Source organism: Ostrinia nubilalis, chromosome 17, assembly GCF_963855985.1.
Source record: "Ostrinia nubilalis chromosome 17, ilOstNubi1.1, whole genome shotgun sequence".
NCBI classification, from domain to species: Eukaryota; Metazoa; Arthropoda; class Insecta; order Lepidoptera; family Crambidae; genus Ostrinia; species Ostrinia nubilalis.
Genome location: NC_087104.1, coordinates 6,818,073 through 6,844,376, shown reverse-complemented (window position 1 = coordinate 6,844,376; position 26,304 = coordinate 6,818,073). Strand labels below are relative to the sequence as shown.

The window sequence follows — 26,304 nt, the reverse complement described above, 5'->3', positions numbered from 1 at the left end:
TAACATTAACGTTCTTACACAATAATTATTACAAATATTTTTTATAATCTACTCTAGGGATGTTTCGCAGCAACCTCGTGGGGTTTCTAGAAAGAACCTGATTATCAGTGGTGGGACAGGTTGAATTAGTTGGTAGTTCCCTTTCCACTCTTCCCCCCTCGGGTAATAATGGTTCCTGCGAATTTAAAGACTGTTGCAATGTAGAACTGGCTTTATCAGAGTTCTCATCATCTAAATATGTGGTGGTGTTTTGAGAGATTGAATCGCCTTTATACATCACTATTTGATTTTTATGTTTCTTAACAATTGAATTTGATAAAACGTCCTTTAACAAATATAACACATTGCCTTTTTTTCGTAAAACAGTACCCATGCACCAATGAAACTTGTTATTTCCAAAATGTTTTTTATATAACACTGTATCGCCATTTGAAAAACATTGTTTATTTTTCCCGCCGTAGTTTTTACTCTGTAAGCACTGTTTATTCGTTACGTCATTTATCAATGAGGAAGGCGGAGCGACCGACTGTAAGGGATTAAATAAATCCAAACGAGATCGTAATTTGCGTCCATACACTAATTCAGCTGGAGATTTACCTGTGACAGAATGTACCGAATTTCTATAGTCAAATAGAAACTTGTGTAACATTAATTTTAATTGTTTCAAATTTTGTGTTGACAACAAAACCGATTTTAACCCACGTTTTACGATTTTTACGAAACTTTCAGCCTGGCCGTTACTTGATGGATGGTAGGCCGGTGAGGTTATGTGTTCGATGCCATTTAGTAAACAAAATTGTTTAAATTCCTGAGAAGTAAATGCTGTGCCATTATCACTGACTATAGTTTGTGGTAATCCAAACCTTGACATAAAATCGTATAACCTTTCCACGACCGATAAAGTAGTAGTGACGTTGCTCATATCGTACACCTCCAACCATTTTGTATGTGCATCCACAACCACAAAAAACATACGGTTGTTAATTGGACCTAGGAAGTCAATGTGTAGCCTGGAAAATGGTTCGGAAGGGTACTTCCAAGGTGCGAGGGGAGCTTTGGGCGGCGTCGGTCGTAGTTGTAAACAAATATTACATGAACTTACCATTTTTTCTAACGCAGCATCCACTCCCGGGAACCAGAAACGCGACCTTGCTTCAGCTTTTGTTTTTACTATGCCAAGATGAGAATTATGTAGCTCCTTAATCACTGAATTCTGGAGTTTTACGGGTATAACTACCTTATGACCTCTCATTAGGCAACCGTTCTCATAAGATAACTGATTTCTACACAAAAAATACGGAATTAACTTCGGATTAGTGACTTTCTTAGGCCAGCCGTTTGTGACATATTTCGTAACTAAAGTCAAAATATCATCTTTAGTAGTTTCCGCTTGTAAAATATTTAACGTTACTGGCATACTGCCCTCGACAACGAAATTAATATACGAAGCGCGGTCAACATTTATATCGCTGCCCGCGCTCGCGCCCGCTCCCGCCCCTGGCTCGGGCAGACTGGCGCGAGACAAATAGTCGGCGCTGTTATCTCCGCTGCGTACGTATTCGATGCTATAGTTATATGCGCTTAGAAACATTGCATACCTCTGTAAACGATTTGCAGATACCTCGGGAACACCTTTGTATGGCCCAAAAATTGAAATTAAGGGTTTGTGATCGGTACGTAAAACAAAGGGATGCGATCTGCCAAATAAATACTGATGGTATCTACGAACTCCAAAGATAATCGCAGTTGCCTCTTTCTGTATTTGCGAATACCGTTTCTCAGCTGGATTAAGAGTTCGCGATGCAAACGAAATCGGTCGTTCTAATCCATCGCAACCCACCTGTGAAAGTATGGCTCCCAGTCCAGTAGGAGAAGCGTCCACCGTTAAAATTATTTTAGCATCAGGATTAAAGTGTGCGAGTACTTTTTCTGATGCCAAAATACTCTTAATATCCTTAAAAGCCTTATCATGTACCTCCGACCAATTCCATTTTGTACCCTTCTTTAATAAATCATATAAGGGGCTCAGTACACTAGACGCTCCGGGAACAAAATTTCTATAATAGTTTGCTAACCCTAAGAATGACTGTAACTTGTTTATGTCGGTAGGTACTGGAGCATCCACAATAGCTTTAACTTTATCCGGTGATTTTTTTAGCCCGTATTGATTTATAACATAACCTAGGTAATTAATTTCGTCTTTAAAAAATTCACATTTTTCTTTTTGCAATGTCAATCCCGCGTTTTGTAATCTATCTAAAACAGCATGCAACCTTTCCATGTGGGTTTTTTTATTGTCAGCCGTGACGAGGACGTCGTCTAGCAGGCAAAGCACGCCCTCCATCCCGGCAAGGACGTTTTCCATCGCGCGCTGGAATATAGACGGGGCGCTTGCTAATCCGAACACTAATCGCGTATATTTAAAAAGCCCTCGATGAGTATTTATGCAAGTTATGTTCTGTGACTCCTCATCGAGTAAAAATTGATTGTACGCCATTGATAAATCTAGCTTGGAAAACTGTTTACCTCCGTGTAGTTTTGAAAACAATTCGTTAATTGTAGGTAGTGGATAATGATCTACAATCAGTTGCTTATTAATGGAAACGGAATAATCTGCGCATAGTCTAACAGAGCCGTTGCGCTTGAGTACTGGGACTATGGGTGACGCGTACTCGGCGTTATCAACCGGTTTTAGCACCCCGAGCGCGACTAATCGTTCTATCTCTTTCCCGACTTTATCGCGCAGCGCAAAAGCAACTGGCCGCGCTTTAAAAAACATTGGTTTGGCATTATCTTTTAAATGTAGTTTAACTGTATATTTATTAAATGTGCCCAATTTGTCTGCAAACACTTGTGGGAAACGCATTTGTAGCTGACTAATTACTAACGATTCGTCTGTTTTGACGTCGCTTACGTAATTACAAGGAGATAGTTGTAAATTAAATAGTGATATAAAATCACGACCTAAGAGAGGCGGACCGCCATCACGGACGACGTAAACGTCTAAAATGTTCGTGCATCCCAAATACACCGCTGGTAGCCTAGCTACTCCTACACAGTTTATGCGGTCTCCAGTGTATGAACATAACCGTTTATTAGTCGCTGATAATGGCACGCTCGTAAAATGAGTAGAAAAATCCTTTTCTGACATAACCGTGACCGCCGATCCGCTATCGATCTCAAATTTTAATCTTACCCCATTCAATGATACAAATTCTGTCATAGGTTCTCCCCTGTGAGCACGAATAACAAACAACTTACCGTCATCATCGCTCTCACCTTCCTCATTAGTAATTACGTTCACTTTGCACATTCTACGTAGATGGCCTTTTGTGTTACACTTTTTGCACTTATAGTTCGCGAATCGACACTGTGCCGTTTTGTGATTTGTATACCCGCAAACACTACACTTTTCCTTGGATGCCCGGGCATTTGACGAATTGTTCGGCCGTGGGTTGATCTTGAACAGCTGATTTTGTTGTGGAGCGCTGCTCGCGGCGGCTGCGGCGCCGAAACGCGCGCTCCGCACGCTTTCCGCTATCTCCACCGCTTTCGCCAGTTCCAACGTATCCACATCTTGCGTAAACAATTTTTCTTTCTCGGGGCCCGGTAACATCCCCATTATAAAACGGTCTCGTAGCGTCTCCTCGATGTTTTTGAAGCTGCAATGGGCCGTGAGGCCCCGAAGTCGAGCCGCCCACTGTGATGGAGTTTCCTCTAACTCCTGAACCGCAGCATAAAATTTATGCCTCTCGCTGAAACCACATAATTTCGGCGTGAAATGTTTATCCAGGAGCTTCAAAATTCCTTCATAGGTGACTTCGTCGAGCTTCTTCGGTAACGCCAGGTCAGCTGCGAGCCCGTAGGTAGTGTCACTGAGTGCGCTCAGTAGTATCGCTCGCCTTTTGACCCCGTCTCCATCCGTTTTCGCACCGATCTCATTAGCGATGAACCATTGGGCAATGCGACTTTTGTAAGTAGCCCAATTTTGTAGTGTGTGGTCGAAGCTGGAGAGAATTCCGAAGTGCGACATTTTTTTTTCTTAAGTGTGGGTAAACGTCGCCACTGTTAAATATGAGACGTGGGACGCGAGTGAAACAACTGCTTGCTAAAGACACACTGGTTTATTTCTACAACATGGGTGGTGGTCACATACATTTGTTAATCTATAACTACCCACATACACAACAGTTGATAATTGGAAACTAGATGATAAAGAAGAATTCGGTAAAGAACGAAGTATCTAAGAAAACATTGCAAAATTGTAATATCAATTACATTGTTATTTACTATGCAGCTATAGAATTTCAGCTGCCATAATGTGATTGCTCATCGAACAGTGTGTAGGTATGATGATGCTTTGATAAGTAAGACCGGTAACTGGAGTAGGTACCTACAGGCTGCTTTTCGCAGATATTTCCCCCCTTTCTATTACTAGGAAAGCAATTTGTATTCTCTTACACAATAAACCATAAGTATTTCTCATATTTTTATGAAACCTACAGTGATTTCCAATTTTCCCCTTTCAGCCGAGGGTTTTAAAAAGCTAAAGATATTGTTACCGAAATGAGGGTGCGACACCGGGAGATTTACAGGCGCTGGGTCGAGCCGCGTCGCGGCCGCTTGTAATTTATAGGCCACCACTTTGTTTACGGACCTCACATTTTTATGATTTACCGCTTATAATAAAACGGACGCTTTTAAAATGGAAATCTATTCCTTGGTGCTTGAAAGTTGGACGATTACGGTTTGAGGGTCAGAAAACTGGGGCTTCTGATTTGAATATGTACAAAGTAACAAGAGTAGTTGTTGCTAGTGTTTTAATGTGTGTATGTTCGCCTACAATACTCTTTTTATGGCGTTTTCTTGCCTTCGGTCTATAAAAAACCATTGCAAAGATGGCCACTGAAAGTGGGGAAATTAATTTTCATTACGTGAATAAAATTTTTAGAACAAAAAAATATGGTCTTCCATTGCTTTAGTAGCTATGATTTTGTTATTTTCACGTTATAAATAGCGATTCTTTCACTTAATTGAGGACTGAACCCTGGTCCCATTAGGGACCTCTCACCGCGCAATCAAGTCAACAAAATGCTAAATCCTGGATTGCAAAGTTAAACGTTTACTCGGGCCCTGCAAATAGGACGTAAGTAAGGAGTCTGTAAACTTTCTGGGGCTCGTGTCAAACCGAAATAAACAAGCGGGAAATACGATTACGGTTGGAAGCGGAACTGTTTACAAACTGGTCTCGAACGTGACCGGGGCGTTCGTCGACGGGAATCGAACTGGGGGATTTTCTTTTACGGCTGTTTGTAGCTAACAAGTTCTAGCAATGCTCCAGATCACAAATCTTCATTGAGGGTAGTATGGCATGGAAGTTGAGTGGCGACTGGTCGGCGCGGACACGTCGGTTAAGATATTAACCTAAATCGAATAACTTACAAAGCAACATTGGAAGCAATTTTAAGAGTAGCAGTAAAGTTCCCAATAAAACAACTCTATAAAGCTTCGATACTTGATCAGATCTATGAAATTATAATGTTGAGGTGTGGGAAGTTTCAGCCTAATCGAACTGAAAACACTTTCAATATCTGCTTTAAAGTGAAATCCTTATGAAATGAAAATATCAAACCATATTTCCATTTTCACAAAGTCAATACAGCGTCAATGAAGTGGAGAACGTAGGTAGATATTATATCGACGCCCATTATCTCGTACTTATAACTAAGTCCCTACTTACTTTACGGTGGTTGACTCAAATCAATAAAGTAATGTACGCATCAAAAGCGTACGTATGTAAGCTAGTTGGGCACAGTGTTAATTTCAGCAACTATTGTAGTAAATATCAAACTCTATCTAAAATAGGGTGACTGTTTCAACCATATTTCACCACATTTGCTTTCCACAAAGCCAATACCGCGGTGCAGACACGCTCGGCTCGTCCTAGCCCGTCTCCAATAAACGGAGACGTATTGCCACGCCGCCCATCGAGTTTTCCGCTCCGACGCGCGTCCACACAACAAATTGTCCCCTATTATTGCTTCACAGGTGACCGAGTGCGAATGTGAGAAAAACACTTGTCACGTACGATACGAAGGCAGGATAGGACCTTTGATGGTGTTAACGATGGAATAGTAATGAGCCGTTTTTGTTATGGAGAGATGGGTATTTCATTGTCTGAATGGAGCAGCGAAGCATTATGAAATTGTTTTTGGTTGATTCGATTTGCAATTCGAATGAGTGAAACGCTGTTTATAAAATTATTTTTTATTTTTTATTTGGCAAAACATCTACCATTGTTGTAATTTCTATTGGCTTTTATCATGACTTTATTGTAAATCTACTGACCTAATATAAAGTAGAGTTAGTTTAAAATGACTAGCACGATTCTCTAATTGCTTTTGGAGTAGAGTCAGCACACAGAGCACAAAGTACAGGGACAAGTCTAGCCGCCAACTGTCTCCTACAGCAAGAATGGCTGTGACACGCAGCTACAAGATATTATAGTTACCAGACATTTTCAGTCTGCTAGATAAGGAATAATTGTGTCATGTTTAATTCCTATCCATTTTTACTATCGGTGCAATGAACTGAGCTTTGAAATCCATCACATACCTTCCTAAATCGGGTTTTACTCGATTCCGAAAACACAGCTAGGATACATCACAATACGATCGATTTGTTATCGGATATCACGTCCGAGTCGGGAAATTGCACCTATGCTTTTACCAGGAAAATACGTCAGTTTGATACGAATTTTTCATTCGGATGACAGGAGAGCATCGGAAAACAATCCGTGGAATGCAAATCAAACATTACTTTCGGCTATCGTATTCCATTCCTATTTATATTACCGTTCAAAACTACCTGAAGTTTTGATACCTATTTAAATTTTGACGAAAAGCTCAAAAGCTGTAACATTATTTTTAATTAAATTAAATAAGAATCTGTAATATGTTATAATACATGCTCCTTCTATTCTAAATAACATTAACATGTAGTACCTTACTTAACACTATTCTAGCAGACGACTGTCTCCAATAAATAAGAGACCTATTGTGTCGCTCATCGAGTTTCCGCTCAGACGCGCGTCTTCAACGAAGTCAATACAAACACTGTATTACTTCCACTGGTGACGAAGTTATGTTCACTACGAAGGCAAGAAAAAACAGCAAAAACTGAAACATACGTAGTTCATTTTATCGTCGACTTTACCACGTTTAATAAAACGTTTAAGCTATAGCTGAATTCATTCATAATGTAGTCAATTGATCCAACTTCTTCATTAAATAAAGCCTTGTCGGGGAAAGTATTTAAATACCAAAGAAATATTAAGAGGACGACAAAAGTAAGTAATCACCATCCATCATCCTGAAAATAATTAATTTTATCAACTGTTTTAATTAATCGTGCACCTCGGTAAAAAAGTCAACTTATAAAAGCCTAGCGCGACTGCTAATTATGAAAAGTTTAAATTAATATTTCATACAAGCTTTTGTTCTGGCATGCCCGGCCATATGACCTACTTTAGAAATGCCTAGGTTAGGTCGCTGAAAAAACAATACAATTTGCTTATATGAGTCTTTGTGCAGAGAGAGATTTTTCTTGTTAGTAAGTTTACGTAGACACACACGACGAGTGAGAGAAAATGTTATGAAAATCTGACTGACGACGGCTGCAAAATATGACAAAACACGTTTTCTTCAAAGTTTTCATTGATTCTGGCAATAAATATTTTCATTTTCATTTCATTTTCAAGTACAGTTTTCTTGGAAATACAAATATTTACTTGGAGCGTTTTTCAATCGATAACTTTACTAATAACCTATAGGTTATCTTTTTGCACAAATTAATAAAACTAACGTGCAATTTCTTAGCACATTTTTCTTTTATCGAGAATCCATTGAGGACCCTAAGTCCCGATCGCTTCGAAGCGGCCGTCGTAAGGCGTTCAGAGCATTGAGAGAATGGACTTCCTTTAATTTGAGCTAAGTACAATGGGACAGCGGACAATTTGCACGAGTTATCGGGGAGGCTGCGGAATTCTATAGAATTAAAATAAAACTGCCCCGACGAGGGCGTTTACATGGGAACTTTGCGCCATTACGTGACTCAGAAGGTATTATTGTGCGAAACTGAATTATGGCCGGAATGAAAGGTCGACATTGGTGGCTATTCAGTCTATTTATTTAGTTTTCTCCTTAGTGAATACAAAAGAGATGAAATTTGTATTCTGCCTTGTAACTTATAACGTTATCTAAATCTAAATTATTATGAACCTAGTCGTTATTCTTTTTTTTAAAGCTGTTTCATGTAGCTTTTGTTTACGTTTATAATTTGTTTATTTTAGACATTCTGAACATAACTGTAGCATTATTTGCTATTTATTTACGTTTTCTACGATAAATACTGAGTTATATCATTCCTGATATCAAACGTTGTTTTATAACGGTCTGTACATAAAATCGTACCATCAAACGTTCGATGGCGGAAATCCAATTACTTTCGTAAACTGACACATTTGATTCGCACATTTAAGTCGGCTGTTAAAATAAGTAAGGCTTTCTTGGCGAAGCGTCGAATATATTCGGCTGTTAATGTCTTTTTTACAACTGGGGGCAGCTCGGGGCTGGCTACAAAGCAATAATGACGCAAAAGAATTTTCATTTGAGTACGGTCGCGCGGCCCGCTCCGCCGAAGCTCATCGTGGTGACGACTTTCATCAAGACATTCCACAACTTTTCAAGGGATCGACAAAAAGATGCCTTCGTATTTATACGGTCTATACAGATATATTCGGCGCAAACTTTGATGATAAATTGAATGGATCCTTTGAGGTCAGTTGAATTAAATGACTGGCCTTAGACAATAGACGTTAATTTGGACGGAGCGCTGTGTGAGACTGGCAATTTTGGTGGACACCGCTCTATAAAATATTCATCAGGCGAAACTAGACTAACTTTGTTCGTGGTTCAGTCATAAAAGCAAGTACCAACACGTGTTGCAGTATAATAATAGTGTACGCCGGGGAGATATCAAATCTGGCTATCCTAGACTTTTAGTTATATGGACTTTTTGGGTTTTTAGGGCTTAAAGTAAAGAAGATCGTAAACCAATTTTGTGACATTCTTAAACACGAGTCCAATGTGTTTTAGAATTGGTTTGTTGTCAGATTTCAAGTCATAGGGAAAGTTTTTGGTAAAACATTTGAAAGGGGTAAAGAGATAAAAGTTTGAGAGGCATCCTTCAATACTCAAGGGGGATGTAAAAATTCAAAGTTTCGACTTTAGTTACAAAACGAAATCCATGCAGCCAAATTGGCGGATACTCACAGAAAATATATTGCATCGTTAACAAAGTTAGTTTATTTTTAAATACTCGTAAGAGAGTTTAATAGCATAGCTTGCTTCGAGTACACCTAACTTGTTTGTGGAAACTCCGTATTTCATCGGCTTGCTGGCCACAAAGTGCGGTTTTACTGGCAATTCCTGGAATTCCTGGTTTTGTATACTTCGTATGGTCTAGTTTCTAATTTCACAAGCGTTTACGTGTATATTTGCAGAGCTGCCCTGATTTTGTTTTGATATAGACCAAAGTTTAGAGAGTCGGGTAATTCGACGAAATGCCACACTATCATATTCCTTGTTGGGCAATTAATTTAACTTTATGTAGATACACTAGCAGCTTTACGAAGAAGTGAATAAAATGAATGTTATTTTTTATATAATATCTATGCATTATTATTTTAATTTTATAGTTTTGTAGGTAATGGAGAAAGCAGCCTAAAACCTTCTGACTTGTGCATTCAACATTTATACAGATTTTCTTTTGTAAAAAATACTGGTGCTGATTGGTGTTTCAATTACATTAGATCCTTAAGTGGCTTTTTAAATATCTCATTTTATATAAGTCGGCTCCATTTTTATAAAGAAAAGTAATTTCATTCAACGTTCTTAAAAGGTTGTAAAAGCTTAAATGAATTTTGACTACAGCCGACTATGAGGGTGAAAAATGAGTAATACCCATGCGAATGAGAATTTTGCGAGGGCACAGGGATCCAAACTTTTATATTTTTGGCTTTATAACTTTATGCAGAGACGTAGGTACAGTCAGCTTTAGAAACAAGTGATTCGATTTGAAAGAATGTTGTAATATTTACTGAAAAACGGGTATTTTTAATAATGTGGCCGACTGTATTGTGCAAATACACGCACGTGGTTTACCCAGTTACGCATTTACGCATCATAAAAGTAACAGAATGTAGAGTAAGGGACGTAAAACAAATAGGCTAGGATACTTTCCAAACGAGGTTAGACCTTGTTTGCAAGTAACCTCGCAAAATGGGGATTATTAAATGTAAGTAAAATGATTATTAGGTATGCTTTTTGCAGGCTTGTTTTTGTGTTATGGTATTGTTAATAAAGGTAATTTATATGAGATAGAAGAATAGTAAATTATTTTCAGAACATCATTTGGGGATGTAAAATAAAGTAGGTAATGTATTTGGCGTCGTAGCATAGTCACGTGGCGTCGTAGCATAGTCACGCAGCGTCGTAGCGTAGTCACGTAGCATCGTAGCGTAGTCACGTAGCATCGTAGCACGTGGCGTCGTAGCCAGTGGCGTAACTGTATCATCCGAGGCCCGTGGCAAATTCATTGAGGGGGGCCCTAGCTCATGGTTGTGTTGGTTGGTATCATAAGCTCATGAATTACTACTATCAATTCAAGTTTGTTTTCTGAGCTCGGTCGGGGGCCCGTGGCATTTTGCCAGTCCTGCCACCCTGTAGTTACGCCACTGATCGTAGCGTAGTCACGCAGTGTCGTAGCGGAGTCATTATGTTGTTCGTCAGCCGTTTAACTTTAGAAACTTTTATGGCCACTCGCTCGAACATCCGCGAGGGTTGACTAAGACGCATGAACTGCCTTTGAAGATAAAAAACTCACCGTTAACTTTCAGGAAGATGAGCTTGCTGAGTCCAGCCCCAATGTCATTCCGGGCTTCACAGAGGTAGTGGCCTTCGCTGTCCTTGGCCACTCGCTCGAACACCAGCGAGCCGTTTTCCAGCACTCGGGAGCTGCCTTCGAACATGAAGTCCTTGTATTCCCCGGGAGTGTTGCCTGGTTGAGAAAAACAAAATATAATTTACTGAACGATATAACACCACGTACCTAAGTGACAATTAGTTGGTTTGAAAAAGTTTTAATGCCACTTGTTAAATACTCGGTTGGGTCAATAGGAAACAAGAAACTCACAAATTACGCATCAGTAACAGAATGGTACACCACGCACGAGTATATTCTATGTGAAAGTTTTATTTGCTCTTCTGAAAAGTTACTGATTTTTATAGAACTTAACGATATGTAAAGTAGGGAAACAGTTCTATCACAGAATAATAATAAGTACTGCGGTTCTATCAACTCGTTATTATACTATGGTTCTATGATAACATTTTGGAACACATTTAGTAAGGGTGAGACGTTTGCGCAGCGATATTCCATACAATTAAATAGTTTTCGTCTCACGATGAACCACGCTACGTCAAGTCTGTGACTTACAGATGGTTTTTTTTAATTGCTGCTTTATAATAAAACCTAATGTACACGTAACGATACCATTTAATTGAAATAGTAATAAGATACTTCTATTCGAGACTGAGAAAACACAGTTGTACCTAATTGGTTCTGTTTTTCAAATTGACTCTCTAGTAATGGAGCCCGCGGGACCTTTTACGCAGGAGGCCGGCTTCAGATGGACCGTCGAATTAGTAAGACGTAATTTCTATTCCCGCTAAGCGCGGAATGCTTAATGATCTGCCTGAAATGGCGGGTTTTCCTATAACCATTACAACAATTTCTAATGACCAGTAGCATAGTTTAGCTAGGGAATACTCCCTAGCTAGTAATACTACTTAAGTTGTCATCTTGTGACGTAGCTCAGACAAGATTAAACTGAACGAATTGTATTTTGCTGAGACGAAGAGATAAAAGATTATCACCAATTTAAGTATAGTATGACTTCAATATTTTTTGTAAATAGGATAAATAGGGCTTTCAAACGTCGGGCTAAAATTAAAAAATGTATCTATGTATTTGTGATTGTAGACTTACCTACGGCCTTTTTCCATGTAATACTAGGCTTTGGGTATCCGTCCGCTTGGCATTGCAGTGTGACGTCCTGGCCAGCCGCTACGGCCACGTCGTTCGGCTCCAAGCGCCACCTCGGTGGAACTGGCGTCAGAAAACCATATCTGATAAAACTACCTCAGATACAAAGTTATAGTTAAGAGTTGGCAATTAACTATACCTAAACATAAACATCGTAAAATATTACTTAGCTTACGATAAAAATGTACAGAATTGGATAATAAATGGTCACTTCGCTTATTTTACATCACAGAACAAGACGGAATTCAGCTGGTGAAAGACCTATAACAGATATTATGTTTTTCTTTTTAAAAATATAGGTAAAGTTACTTTAAAAACAAACAAATTATTTACCATTGACGGTCAGTGGTACAGTGAACCGCTCTGAGCCAGCGACATTCGAAGCAATGCACGTGTAGTTCCCACTATGCAGCGACGTGATGTGCTCTATCACCAACGAAGCACTGTACTCGTCCATCCGTCTCGTGATGATCCCACTCGGCGCATACGGCGATGACGTCACCGGCTGCCCATTCTTTTCCCACCGAAACGCAATAGGCAAATCCCCCTCCAATATTTGACAAGAAATCGCCGCCCTCATCCCTTCCCTCAGAAAATTCGTGAGCGGTTGAATAGGCAGGATCTTCGGTTGAACTGAAATATCAAAAGCATTTCTTAATTTCTCGTTCAAGATGAAATTGTGCGGAAGCGTTTACTCACGGTTTTACACGCTAAACGCTACTTAGTCCAAATTATTTTGAGCAAATTCTTCTATTACATTTAAGTAAAAGTTAATTAGTATAAAATCTCCGTTTTCCTGCCTCATCTCAGTGAGGAAATTTTGTACTGATTTTTTATATTTCCACTTTATTGCTCTATTAACCCGGAAAGCTAGAATTTTAACGCTCCGTAGATGCCGCGGGAACGGTAAACGCGCTAACTTTAATGAATTACGGATGAGTAACTCCGCCCCTCTTGAATTCGTGATTTTATAGCGCTTTAAATCTTACTACAGAAAATGAGAAAGTTTATACTCAAATTTCCACTGAAGCATGACGGGTATGTGGCAGTTGCCATAGGGATTCATGAGCTCACGAAACTTGTGTTATTGTTCAGGAAGATTGTTCGGAATGGGTGAAACTTGATTAAGGAAGATAAAGCTTAACAGCTTTGTGGTGAGAATGCTGTTTTGTATCAAGACATTACTCTTTGTAGAGACGAAACAAAAGCTTTTACATACAACACTCGTTGAATTGAAACTTGAAAATTCGGAATTCTAGATACTAGTGTTTGTTGGTATTCCGAGTAATAAGTAGCTTGGGGATGAGTGGTCTGTTACTTAAACCGCTGAGATAACACTATAACAAAAGGCTGGACTTTTTTTGCGTGGCCATTTGGTACATTTCCATTAACACTACCAGGCTTTTCTTCGAATCCTTGACAAATGTTGGTATAAGTAGGTGTGTAACATTTTCACGATGCGATTACCTTATTTATGAATGTCCTATAGGGGGAAGGAATACTTCCCCACATCTAGACAGTACAGGGATGAAATATGTATATGGTAAGTAAAAACCCTTGAATGGCTATACAAACCCAGTATCTGCACTTCTATGTCACGACTGGCCGCGTGTCGCTATCTTTTGGCCGGCTATAACAGGTAGACAGATGTAGGTCCCAGCGTCCTCTCCGCACGGTGTCTGCTCCACTATTAAGGTCTCATTGGGGTATACCTTCTGTTGTAAGTTCAGTAAAAGCCTCTAAAGTCTCTACAAACCCAGTATCTGTACTTCTACGTCTCGTCTGGCTGCATGCCGCTGCCTGTTGGCCGCCTGACAGGTGTAGGTCCCGGCGTCTTCCCCGCGCTGTGTTTGCTCCACTATCAGGGTCCCATTGGGGAATACCTTCTGTCTTCTGTTCAACGGCAACGTTTGACCATCTGTGACAATTGAGAGAAATTATAAATATCGATAAATGTGTGGTTGTTTTCCACGGTCGATGAAACATAGTATAATATGATGTCGTGCCCTGCATGCCCAAACAACTGCACGCAGGAAGATTTAATGAATGCCACTGACAACGCCACTCTTGTAGCAGAGTTTTGGGCTGGCATTGTGTAGGTTTATTGTCGACATGACAAAAAGAAGAGAACAATTAGGAATGTGCTGTAACTTCATCTATTGTTCTACCAGTCACGTCCCTATATAGGCTTCTTCTTTTATGGCGTCTCCATTATCTATTAATTTTATAAAAGCACGCGAGCAATACCTACAGAAATATTAACCGAGCCAGTTAATTTTGCAAAATGTAACATCCAAAAATTACACACACACAAAAGCCGCAAAAAGTTACTCTACGTTATGTTACAAAATGTTATGCAAATGTTATTCTCCTGAAAAGTTACTTCGGTGTGGATGCACCCATAAAACATGAATCTGGATCTTCAGGTATAATACTTTATGGCAACTGCTAAAATAATCATATGAAAAGTGGCGTAAAATGTTCTGGAATTGCGTATAAAAGTAAGCCCTTATAACATTGGGTATACTTAGCACTTTATCGTCATATACACTTAAAAATAACACTTATTTTACTACACTCCATAAGAGCAGCGGAATCTTTACGACTGGAAGTTTTACGTGGACTCTACAATATTCGCGCGGACTAAGAAAACGGCATAAAAAGTATTTGTCAAGTTTTTGGATTCGACCCTTTAAGACAAAAGTGCTGCAACTTTAAGTTTTTTGGTTTTGGTATAAGTAACACTACTCAAAAAGGCTATAATGAGCATTATGTGATGTACTTACTACTATTAGTTAGACTATAAAATTACAACATTACAAACACAAACGTCTCGTATGTTTTCATAAGTAAAGATGATTTTTTAATAATTTATTAATTTAATTCAGTGTCCTACGTTATTCAAGTTCTTTCGCTGGCTATACATACCTATATCCCTCAAATAAATCATAAATAATGTAAAGTGATTTAACTATCGAAAACAAAATTGTTCGCTTACAAGTGGCGCCACTGACGCCGAACTCCGCGGAGTTCGCAAACGGAGCACGAAATAAAATTTCGCCAGTTAAAGTCGACCTACATCTAACCGGCTGCCACTTTTCACGATTTTCGAGGCTATAATTCTCTGGAAAATGCTTTAAGTAACTGCTGACAAATAGGCAATGGATATGAGTTAGTAATTTAGGCTAAGTATGAGTAAGCACTACTTACCTACTTATTTTTTTATAAACAGTACAATTTGCGAGTCGCAATCCTTTTACAATAAACACACAAGTAATTTAATGTCTAAAAATGTACCTATATCGAACTATAAAGGCGACGTTTTCAATCTTTCGTAACAGTTGTTAAACAAAAAAAAAAGCGAAGACATTAGACAAATACAAAAGCATTATTAGCGATTGTTCAACCGAATGATTTTCTTTTAACGCGATCGAATGTCGGCCCGACAAGGCTCTCCGAAATGCGATTCGATGCTGACAGATCTGGGTCACCCCTTAACCGGCTAAAGTTTCGTTTGAATTATGGCTGGCGACATGTATTTATTTTATTAAATAACCACTGCAACGGATAGCGAGTTACATTCGTACATTTTATGAAGTTTGCATTCATGTAGAGTACCTACGTTTCCGAGAAGCTCTTTGACTACATTCAAGATTTTAAAAAGTCAACCAAAATCAAAATTATTTTTATTCGTTTAAACTAATTGAATTAGTACTTACAAATCGTCAAATGCTCTTAAGGAGCCTATACTACATGTCTCATTCTTACTTTGCCCTACCAGCGCTTCGAGACAAACATTTGGCAAGTGCTGAGAAGAAGCGCCGCAACAAACTCAGTCACAACTGTCTGCCTGTTTAAAAACAGAATAAGAATAGTAATAAAGAATAGCAACTAAACTGGCTGAGTTATACGAGTACAACATTAGGTAATTTCAATTTGCATAATCTGATTGCTATACTACCTAATTAGGGTCGTCAAAAACGCTAACCAGCCTTATGAGTGTTGTGCTGTGTCGAGAATGAAATGAAACTGATTATAACAGAATGTTATAGAATGTTTCTGTCACTAATAAACTTCTTTTTGTATAAAAGGCAGGCAAGAAAATGCAATGAAAATATTTTAAATTTTACAATGGCCGACAGCCCTCATCATCATCATCATTTCAGCCATAGGACGTCCACTGCTGAACATAGGCCTCCCCCAATGCTTTCCATGTTGATCGATTGGTAGCGGCCTGCGTCCAGCGCTTCCCTGCTACCTTTACGATGTCGTCGGTCCACCTTGTAGGTGGACGTCCCACGCTGCGTTTTCCGGTACGCGGCCTCCATTCCAGAACCTTTCTGCCCCATCGGCCGTCAGTTCTGCGTACTATGTGCCCTGCCCATTGCCACTTCAGTTTGCTAATCCGTCGGGCTATGTCAGCGACTTTGGTTCGTTTACGGATCTCCTCATTTCTGATTCGATCTCGCAAAGAAACACCAAGCATAGCCCTCTCCATAGCACGCTGTGCAACTTTGAGCTTCTGTATAAGGCCTATAGTGAGAGGCCACGTTTCCGAGCCATAAGTTATCACTGGTAACACACATTGGTTATACACTCTAGTCTTCAGGCATTGAGGTAATTTGGACGAAAAGATGTTGCGTAGTTTCCCGAACGCTGCCCAGCCGAGTTGGATTCGACGATTGACCTCCTTCTCGAAATTGGACCTACCTAGCTGGATCGTTTGTCCGAGGTAGACATACTTGTCGACAATCTCGAGAATTGAGCTCCTAACTGAAACTGGGTAGGGCGTAACATGGACATTCGACATAAGCTTCGTTTTGTCCATGTTCATCCTCAGGCCTACCTGTTGGGAAACTCGATTAAGGTCTTCGAGCATTGTGCCAAGATCTTCCAACGATTCTGCCATGACCACAATATCGTCGGCAAACCGAAGGTGAGTGATGTACTCGCCATTAATGTTTATGCCGAATCCTTTCCATTCCAGGAGTTTGAAAGCGTCTTCCAATGCAGCGGTGAACAGTTTCGGAGATATAACATCTCCCTGCCTAACGCCTCGCTGCAGTGGAATCGCCCTCGTGCTCTGCTCCTGTACTCGGACCGACATGGTGGCGTTTTTGTACAAGCACTTCAGCACCTCGATATACCGATAGTCAATACGGCACCGCTGGAGAGATTGTAACACTGCCCAAGTCTCAATCGAATCGAAGGCCTTCTCATAGTCCACGAACGCCAAGCATAGTGGCAAGTTATACTCCTCAGTCTTCTGTATAACCTGCCGCAGCGTATGGATGTGGTCTATGGTACTATAGCCTTTTCGGAATCCGGCTTGTTCGGGAGGCTGGAAGTCATCGAACCTACGCGCGAGACGGTTCGTGATGACTCTCGAAAACAGTTTGTAGACATGACTCAGAAGCGAGATGGGTCTGTAATTCTTCAGCAAGGTCTTATCACCTTTCTTGAAGAAGAGCACCACCACGCTTCTGTTCCATGCCTCTGGCGTAGTTCCCTGGAGTAGGACGGAGTTAAAGAGTCTCTGAAGGACTTTCAGTATCGGTGTTCCACCCGCATTCAGAAGCTCCGATGTTATTCCGTCATCACCCGGTGCCTTGTTGTTCTTTAGCTGTTTGAGAGCCATCCTAATCTCGTATAGGCTGATGTCCGGGATATCTTCGGTATAGTGTCGAGTTAGCTTAGCTCTTGGATCTGAAGTTGAGCTATCAACGGGTTTGGTGACCGAGGTATATAGCTGTCCATAAAACCTCTCGATCTCACCCAGAACCTCGGCTTTTGTTGACGTTACACTACCGTCCGCCGTCGTTAGCTTCGTCAGCTGGCTTTGCCCAATAGAGTTGTCTCTTGCGAACACTTTGGAGCCTTGGTTCCGCTCTATCGCCTCTTTAATACTGTTAGTATTAAAGTTGCGAATAACATGTCGCAAGGACTTCCTTATCTGTCTATTGAGCTGCCTATATGCCGTAGCGTCAACGGAGGACTGCAGCGTCATTGCACGTCGTTCTGCCATGAGGTTGAGGGTGTGGTCGGTGAGCTTTTGCGGCTTGTCTTTACGACGAGGTCTAAAGAATTTAAGCCCAGCCGCCTGGACAGTTTCTACGAACCCGTTGTTGATCTCATCCACTGACTCGCAGTTTTCCAGGCATGCAAAGCGATTTGACAACTCGAGCTGAAAGCTCTCGGGGCAGTGGATATGGGAATTGTAGGGTCGGAGCATAGACTTCATCAGACGGGATCTTTCTAGCTTGACGTTAATATTTAGTATGCCTCTGACCATTCGGTGATCACTACCGGTTTTCACCCTGTTGATCACGGAGACATCACTAAATATTCGTCGCTTTGTGGTCATGATGAAGTCAATCTCATTTTTCGTAGAACCATCGGGACTCATCCATGTCCACTTCCTATGAGGCGGCTTCTGGAAGAAGGAGTTCATCGCAAAGAGGTCTTCCTTCTCCAGAAATTCGGCCAGCCTCTGCCCCCTGGGGTTCCGTTGCCCACATCCAAATTGCCCCACTCTCAGCTCATCATCACTTCGCATGCCTAGCTTCGCGTTGAAGTCCCCCATAACAACATTGAAGTAGGTTTTAGTAGTATGTATGGCCCTACTTATGTCCTCATACATAGCCTCTACTTCCTCATCTGGGTGTGTAGAGGTCGGTGCGTATACCTGAATTACCTTCAGCAAGTATCTTTTGGATACTCTGAGTATCAGGTAAGCAACCCTGCTCGACACACTTCCGATGGTGATGATGTTGTTAATGAGGGACTTGTGGACGAGAAACCCGACACCACCTTGGGACAGTTGTTCGCCCTCCCGGTAGTAGAGTAGGTTGCCGGATTTTAGAGTGATCGTGTCCTCGCCCTCTCGTCGGACTTCCGATAGTCCCATTATACTCCATCGCAACCTACTCAGTTCGTCTTCCAACTCTGTGATCCTATCGTCAGTCCTCAATGTGCGTATATTATGCGTTACCAGGGCCAGTCGTCGTTGGTGTGGGTAGCCAGTCCGCCTCCGGAGATTCTTAGCACCCCCCGCCCCGCTGCTACCCTGACCGCTACCGTAGCCAGGAACTGCGGGGCTACCGGAGACTGGGGGCCTGGTCGCTGTTGTGTTCCTCATTGGGGGGATCATTGCCGATACTCGCCACGCTTGGCAGGCGTGTTGGCGAGCGCAGTTTTTTATAAATTTCGCACGCAGACGCTGCTGCCCATCTCGTGCTACAGGATTTTGTCGCCTCTTACGACACGCCTCCTGTTGGCGGTGGGGAATTGTATTCTTTACGGCCGTCCCCACACGGCAGACAGCCCTACAAGCTGATATTTGCCGCCTTCCACGCCCAATTTCCAAATTAAAAATCGGGGTATGTAATAAAAATAGGACGGCGGATTGACGAAAAAATGTTAACACATCGGCGGAATTGGGCCGCCCCGCCGGTTTTTGGAGAACAGCTGTTCGTTAGCAGTGTTTTTAATTTGCACTTATGTAATGGTTTGTGTTTTTTAATATCGAGCCAACTTGCGTAGTTTCCTTTAAAAGTATGTGTAGTTTTTATCCTGGTAGAATTATTAAATAGTAAGCTTATGGTTCAATTTGCCCAGTTAAGCCTCTATTGTGTAAGTGTTATTATGTTAGAAACAAAGCTTTCATGTTATTATCTAATCTATTACATTTTAATACAGTTCTAATCAAATTAACTGCAAATTGAACTAGCTACGGCCCCTCATAGATTTGTTTGAATTAAGTATTCTCTTTCACGCTTTACTGAAATATAAAGGAATGTTAATTAACCCTTTAATCTATTCGAGAGCAGCCTTCTATCAATGCAGGTATCAGAATGCTGAGCCCGCTTAATGAGGTCCTGCAAAGATAAGGCGTTCGGACAAGGGTCACAGAACACGACAAGGGTGTGGTCACCAAACATCGTTTCGCCTTTATATCTAACCCCGTAAAGCCTTATTTACAACCGTGGGAGGACTGTACAACTGAGTGGTCTCTCGAAAATTCGAAAAACATTTTTCTTGGGCGTTACGAAATTAAAGCGAGTTGATGAGGGCTAAATTGCGAATAAATCAAATTTTTGTCCGATGAAAAATAAGTGGATTTTATATTCTAATAACATTGTTCATATTATTAAAGAAAACTCGTATACCTAGAGGCAAACAAGTCAAGGGCGATCTTATATTATTTTTATTCTTGATTAGTTTCATATCTTAATTAGTAGTATTGTAGACGAAGATGGATTAAGAGGGAAAAACAGTTGGAATAACTCAGATTTGCCCTTAATTGGACATTGCGGAGGTGTCTCGGTTATTAGATTGTGGGACGCAATTTTCTCTAAGGATATTGCCGTGGGTATAACATAAACATCTCTGTACGGTATAAGATAAAAATCTCCAGAAAAGAACGGACAGTTTGGTTAGACGTTGTTTCTGCGAAAATTGGATAGTATGTGCCTTAGAGATAGAGTGACAGGTAGGCATATTTTTGTAGGATTATTTGTAAAGGTCTGTATGTAAATTAGCCTTTGTTGTTTGAGGTCTTTTGTGTTATTTTATAAGGGATTTAATTTAAAAGGAAAATGTACCATACAATGTGGAGAGAAAATTAACTAAGAGTAGTTTGGCTTTCTGAATGTTGGTATTTGAAGTTCTTCAGTCAGTTTCTTATTAGAGTTTCCATAACGACCTGTTGCTAAGTAGACGAAGTAAGTTCAACCTCCGAGCCTTAATTCGATACTGTTCAAGTCATAAAGTGTCGTCTCATTAGGTCGCGTTGTTGAAGAGCGTTTGTGGGATTTCTTTGATACTTGATATTAGTGTAAAATATATTTTGTTATAGCGATACGAGAAACCTTCTTGATACTTCAGCATGAAAGGTTAATTGAAATATAAGCTTATTATCATCGAGCAAAGCTTATTTATTTGTGTGACATCTGACTCAGTAATTTCACTTTATCAAAAAATAGAATCATATTAGAGATTATAATATTAATTTACTTAATTATAGCATTGACCTTTAATAATATTTAAGCATACTTTACCTTTACTTTTACCTAGATAACGAGTAACATTTATTGGATTGCTAAATGTTTTCATACAAAATAGGTACCTCGTGAAAAGTATAAGTACGTTGCGATTGAATTATTCCCACACCGTCTACTTACTCATTTTGAATATTACACGTTAGCATAATAAAATAAATGGCTTGTCATACAATGCAAATGGAGGGTTGTTGAGATGCCTCCATACTGAGTGAGACATTAAAGGGTGAAAGGTGAAATAATTTAAGTATATTAACGTGTATTTTATATGGTTTAGCAAATATTCTTAAAGACAGAATAGAATTAGAATAGGTCAATATTGATAAGAATAATGATTAGGTTAGGTCGTTGTGAAAATACTTAGGGGAGGCCTTTGTCCAGCAGTGGACGTCTAATGGCTGAAACGAATGAATGATTAGGTAGGTTATTGTTTATGTTAACGGATACAAAAATATTTCTACATGATAAATATACACATGCAAATGTACCTACTCTATGCTATAGACACGGGCTGGTTTGATTAAAGATAGATAGAACATACTTTCTTGCAAACCCCACAAGACAAGATAATAAAATAAAACAAAATTTATCTAGTTATTGTGGAAATAGGAAGTAATGAATCTCGAGGAAAATTTTGTCCGGCACCTACTCTATTGAAGTGAATTTCTGACAATATCGTTTATCAGAAACCGATCATGATAGAATGCTGAATAAATAAACATAAATTCCCTTTACCTCGGGGTCTTCTGTAACTAACGACATTGTATTGGAGATGCAGGAAAAGATTTGGGAAAATGAAAATCAGAGCACCCGTGAACGAGAAATGGGCCTGAATACGCTTTGTGTAAGGTTGAATAAGATATTTTGTCTCGAACTTATTTGGAGGATGCCCTGAAAAAGTAAAATGTATTTTATTTACTCGACAACTTATTTATATCAACTAAGCGTTTTTGTTGCACATAGTTATCTTGATTTACGCTCTCTAAAAACCAGTAGAGTGCGTTGAAAGATAAGCAGCAGTGTTATGTGCTTCTAGTTACAGATAAAATATCACTGTTTGAAACTACACTATCTAATCTTCACCTCCCTTTTGCTATAGAAAGGAACAGGCAGATTTTGTGATATAAATTATTTAAAAAAAGATTTGGTTTGATTTTCATTTCTAAGGCTGAGTTGCACCAGATAACTTTTACCGTAACTATACGTTAACCGGTGTTTTTTGTATGGCGTTTGACAGATTTTTGACGTTTGTCAAAAGTAAGATGGTGCAACTTAGCCTTATTCTATCTCTACTTCTACGAGTATATGAAGTCAATTACAAAGTTCATATCAAAGTATAATATAATCCAGTAAACATAATTTACTTTGAGTAGTAAACTTCCAAAGAATATTTTAAGCGAATACGTCGCAAAATACATAAAAATATTCCGTGCCAGAAAACTTTTGGAGATTTTTTTGCATTAACAAGTGATGAAAGAGAAAAAGGACGAAAGCCTAAGAAGCCCCGGTGGCAATTCAATTTCGAGTCGTGATGTACGGCGTGGAAATTATGTCAATTTTTTACCATTAAAACACGGAAATGGTGGGAAATATTCGCAATAAAGGCTGGCTACGTTTTTTGGTTTCTTTCTGTTCAGTTGCCGAAGGTTAATATTTGATTCTCCGCTCCCAAATTGTTTGATGTCTACCTTAATTCATATTGAAGAAACATTGACTATAAAATTGGTAGAAAATGTGAGTAATTGGTATAAGTATAAAATATTATTATTTCGGTCGAACTTTAAGTCGAATAAGCAAGATTTATGTAAAATATCTTTTTGGACAATCAGGTTCGAATTGGGAACAGTTGTACAAAGTAATTTTTTTTTAATCGAACTCATTTTCTCTGGATGAAGTAGAGATGGCAAGAATACAACGTTAACTAAATAAATAAATTAGAATATTTATTAACATGTTATTTATGTCATTATCCTGATGAAAATATACTCAAGATAAGGTTAACAAAGCTTACAAAGTTGACTCAGATGGTTTTATTGAAGGCAAGCCAAGTTTTAACGGTGCTATAAAAACTTTGCCAGTTAAATTCAATGATTACTTCTCACTCAGCGGTTTCGTAAATGACAAAACATCAAGTTGTTAACGTTTTTATTCAAAGCAGCACTGATATCCATGAAAGGCGCGATATACCTACTTTGTTGAAAGGTAGGTAAAGAAACCTTTATATGGTTTAGTAGCAAACTTATAGTTATTAAGAACGATGTAACAATTCATTGAATCATCAGTTTAAGAGAACAGCAGCCGCTTTATTTTTTGAAAAGAGGAATCCGCATTTTCTAAGCCGACGGTTGTTTCAGCAAAGCGTTGTAGGCAATAGCTAAAGTATTGAACGTTACGTTAGGAGTTAAGCGGCGATTTGTAACATAAAACGCGTCTCCGCGACACAAGTGCGCGTTATATTGTGGGTGGCTGCGTGCCAGCGCGGTGAATATCGGTTCAGCGAATTTGGCAAAGAACAACGACGGAATTACCCAATCAGCTGTCTTGGTGGCGCTTCACCCAAGTATGTAATTAGGGCCGCTATTTGCTCAGAAATATAGCGATATAGTTCCATAATTTCTCCACTCCCTGATAGATAGTTACTACTGCTCTAAGCCTAGGCGCAGACCATTGATTTTTCGTCGGCCGATAGTTTAATCTTGCAATAAAATTGATTAGTATGGGCATATATGGAAGTGCGCATATTACACCGATTTGATTTGGCCGATTCTTCATACAAATTAAAATCGGGCCCAACTATCGGCCAACTAAAAATCGGTGGTCTGCGCCGATATACTAAAAGAGTAAAAAGCAAAAGACGACAATCGCCTTTCAAGAATATTCAGCGCCGTATTTTTCCGTCACTCGATTTCTTGAAAAGATACGTGATAGCTTCACGTTGCTTTGAGCAGATACGTGCTGGCATGTTACAGACGTATTAATAACAAATGATAACTTTTAAAAAAAATAAAACCGACTTCAAATGCGTGAACACAAAAAAAAAACTAAAAATTAAAAATATTGCGTATAAAAAAGTTCATCCCCAATTTTCCACCCTTGGGGGTGAAATATTTTCTTCAAATTCGCATGAAACCACCTTTTTGATAATACCTATTCAACAAAAAAATAATCGTTCAAATTGATTTATAATCGGCGGAGATATTGCGTGTAAAAAAGTTCATCCCCAATTTTCCACCCTTGGGGGTTGTTTTTTCTATTATTAAATTTAAATGGGACCACCCTTGAGGTATTACCTATACGCCGAAAAAAGAATTGTTCAAATCGGTTCATAATTGGCGGAGTTATCGCGTAACAAACATAGAAAAAAAAAAAAAAAAAAAACATACGGGTCGAATTGAGAACCTCCTCCTTTTTTTTGAAGTCGGTTGAAAAGAAAAAGTAATAGGCGTTAACTTACCCCTTTCCCAAGAAATGGATTCAATCGGGTATCCAGCGACGGGGCACTTGATATTCAAGTCACTACCCGCTACTGCTGTGACCTTCGGCATCTCCCGTATATACGGCAAGCCGTATACGTTGACACGCGCCGCATGCAACGCCTTGCCTGCAGTGTTGCTGGCAACACAGGCGTATTCGCCGCCATCTTGTTCTGTCACCCGACTGATGTTAAGATGGCTGACCACGTCGTCTTGTAGAGTTACGTGCTGGCCTACTACGAACCTGGTAAAAAAGAAATAGGTATGTCTGAGTGAAATAAAAATTGGTATGCTACGTCGCCGTCGCATAGACGAAATTCTATTTGTCTACGACGCTACGCGACGTGGACGCCAATAATGTTCAACGTACTTATAGATACAGCATTTTGTAGGATTTTCGAAACGGTCACTCGTAACCAATTGGGATTGGGACAATGCAGATCTACAAATAGAACAATGTTCCGAAATTCAAGTGTCCTAACTAGGACAAACAAACTTGCAAACTTGCTGGAACATTTATAGTCCAGTCATTAATAAAAAATAGACGTCCATACCACATCAATCTGAACAATTCCATACGGTTGAAACCCTGTAAATATTTGTCTGAAGCCTGATTGTATAACTTACCTAGAATTAGTAGGTATTGGAAATCCATCAAGTAGCCAAGTGAACTGCGGAGGCGGGTGTCCCATGGCCACACACTTCAGAGACACGCTGGGGCCTGGTTGGAGGGTTTGTTCCGAAAACCAATACACCAATTCGGGTTTTGATTCTGTGCAAAGAAAAAAACATTGTCAAAGCGTTAATTAACACTGAAAGGATAGAAGCAGATTCCTAATAAGACAACAAATTATTTCGTGAAAAGTATTACATAATCGGTAGCTTTTCGTGATAAGGTTTCTCTTTAATTTTTATTAAAAACTATTATAATGAATGATGGAATATTCTGTTCAAAGCAGCAAAAGTGCATTGGATCAACAAAGAAGCTTAAAAAATGTAGCGATGAAATTCCACACCAGTAAAAAACATTGTAAATATCGTTTTTCTATCTGTATTTGAGTAGTGGAAATGAAAATAATATATTTTGTGTTGGCATTTACGAGTAGGTACTTATTAGGTACAGCGTTTGTATACTTTTTTGAATTTTAAAACAAAATACCTATGCACGATATACTTTATCATGCTATTGACGTAGCAGTGTGATTAGCTACATTTGTCGTCAAAAAGTATTATAATTTGGTGAAAATATGGAAATAACAACGAAAACGTATTTAACATTAACCGTTAGAGTTAATAAAACTAAGCTCATTACCCCAATGAACATTCTGTAACCGTTTATTGCCGGCGGTATTACTTCCAGGCTAATAGTTTCAGAATAAGCTTGAAAAAGGCGTCATACTTTTATTAGTGAAAGGGATGAACGCGGCTTAGGTGGGGTGAATCTGAACCCCATTTTAATTTGCGCACCAGTGGGTTCTGGCTGAGATGGCGGAGCTGCAAATCCCTCCGCTAGGCTCGGAGGCACGCCGCTCTGGAGTTGGGCACATTCGGATAATTTAATGAATTAAAAACGACTGAAGTGCGTGACGGTTAAGGCATTGTGGGAT

At 39.6% G+C, this 26,304-nt stretch overlaps 2 protein-coding genes across 3 annotated transcripts in view; both read right to left on the bottom strand.

The window, feature by feature from the left end:
• The window catches only part of LOC135080230 (cell adhesion molecule Dscam2), a 115,684-nt gene that overhangs the window by 30,908 nt on the left and 58,472 nt on the right, over positions 1–26,304 (bottom strand). Inside the window, exons 10-15 of the mRNA XM_063974912.1 lie at positions 25,325–25,469; positions 24,679–24,941; positions 13,922–14,083; positions 12,499–12,798; positions 12,109–12,228; positions 10,945–11,118 (exon numbers count right to left, since the gene is read on the bottom strand). Coding sequence (XP_063830982.1) covers positions 10,945–11,118; positions 12,109–12,228; positions 12,499–12,798; positions 13,922–14,083; positions 24,679–24,941; positions 25,325–25,469 — 1,164 coding nt within the window. The remainder of the gene's footprint in view (positions 1–10,944; positions 11,119–12,108; positions 12,229–12,498; positions 12,799–13,921; positions 14,084–24,678; positions 24,942–25,324; positions 25,470–26,304) is intronic.
• On the bottom strand, positions 405–4,184 carry LOC135079947 (uncharacterized). Of its 2 annotated transcripts, none has more exons than XM_063974593.1 (2): positions 3,262–4,184; positions 405–478 (listed from the first exon to the last, which is right to left on the bottom strand). In XM_063974593.1, the coding sequence occupies exons 1-2, from the start codon at positions 4,031–4,033 to the stop codon at positions 465–467; spliced, it is 786 nt and encodes a 261-aa protein (XP_063830663.1). In that variant the 5' UTR covers positions 4,034–4,184; the 3' UTR covers positions 405–464. The 2 variants fall into 2 exon arrangements, with proteins under 2 accessions (XP_063830663.1, XP_063830664.1); XM_063974594.1 differs by having other exon boundaries at positions 405–469.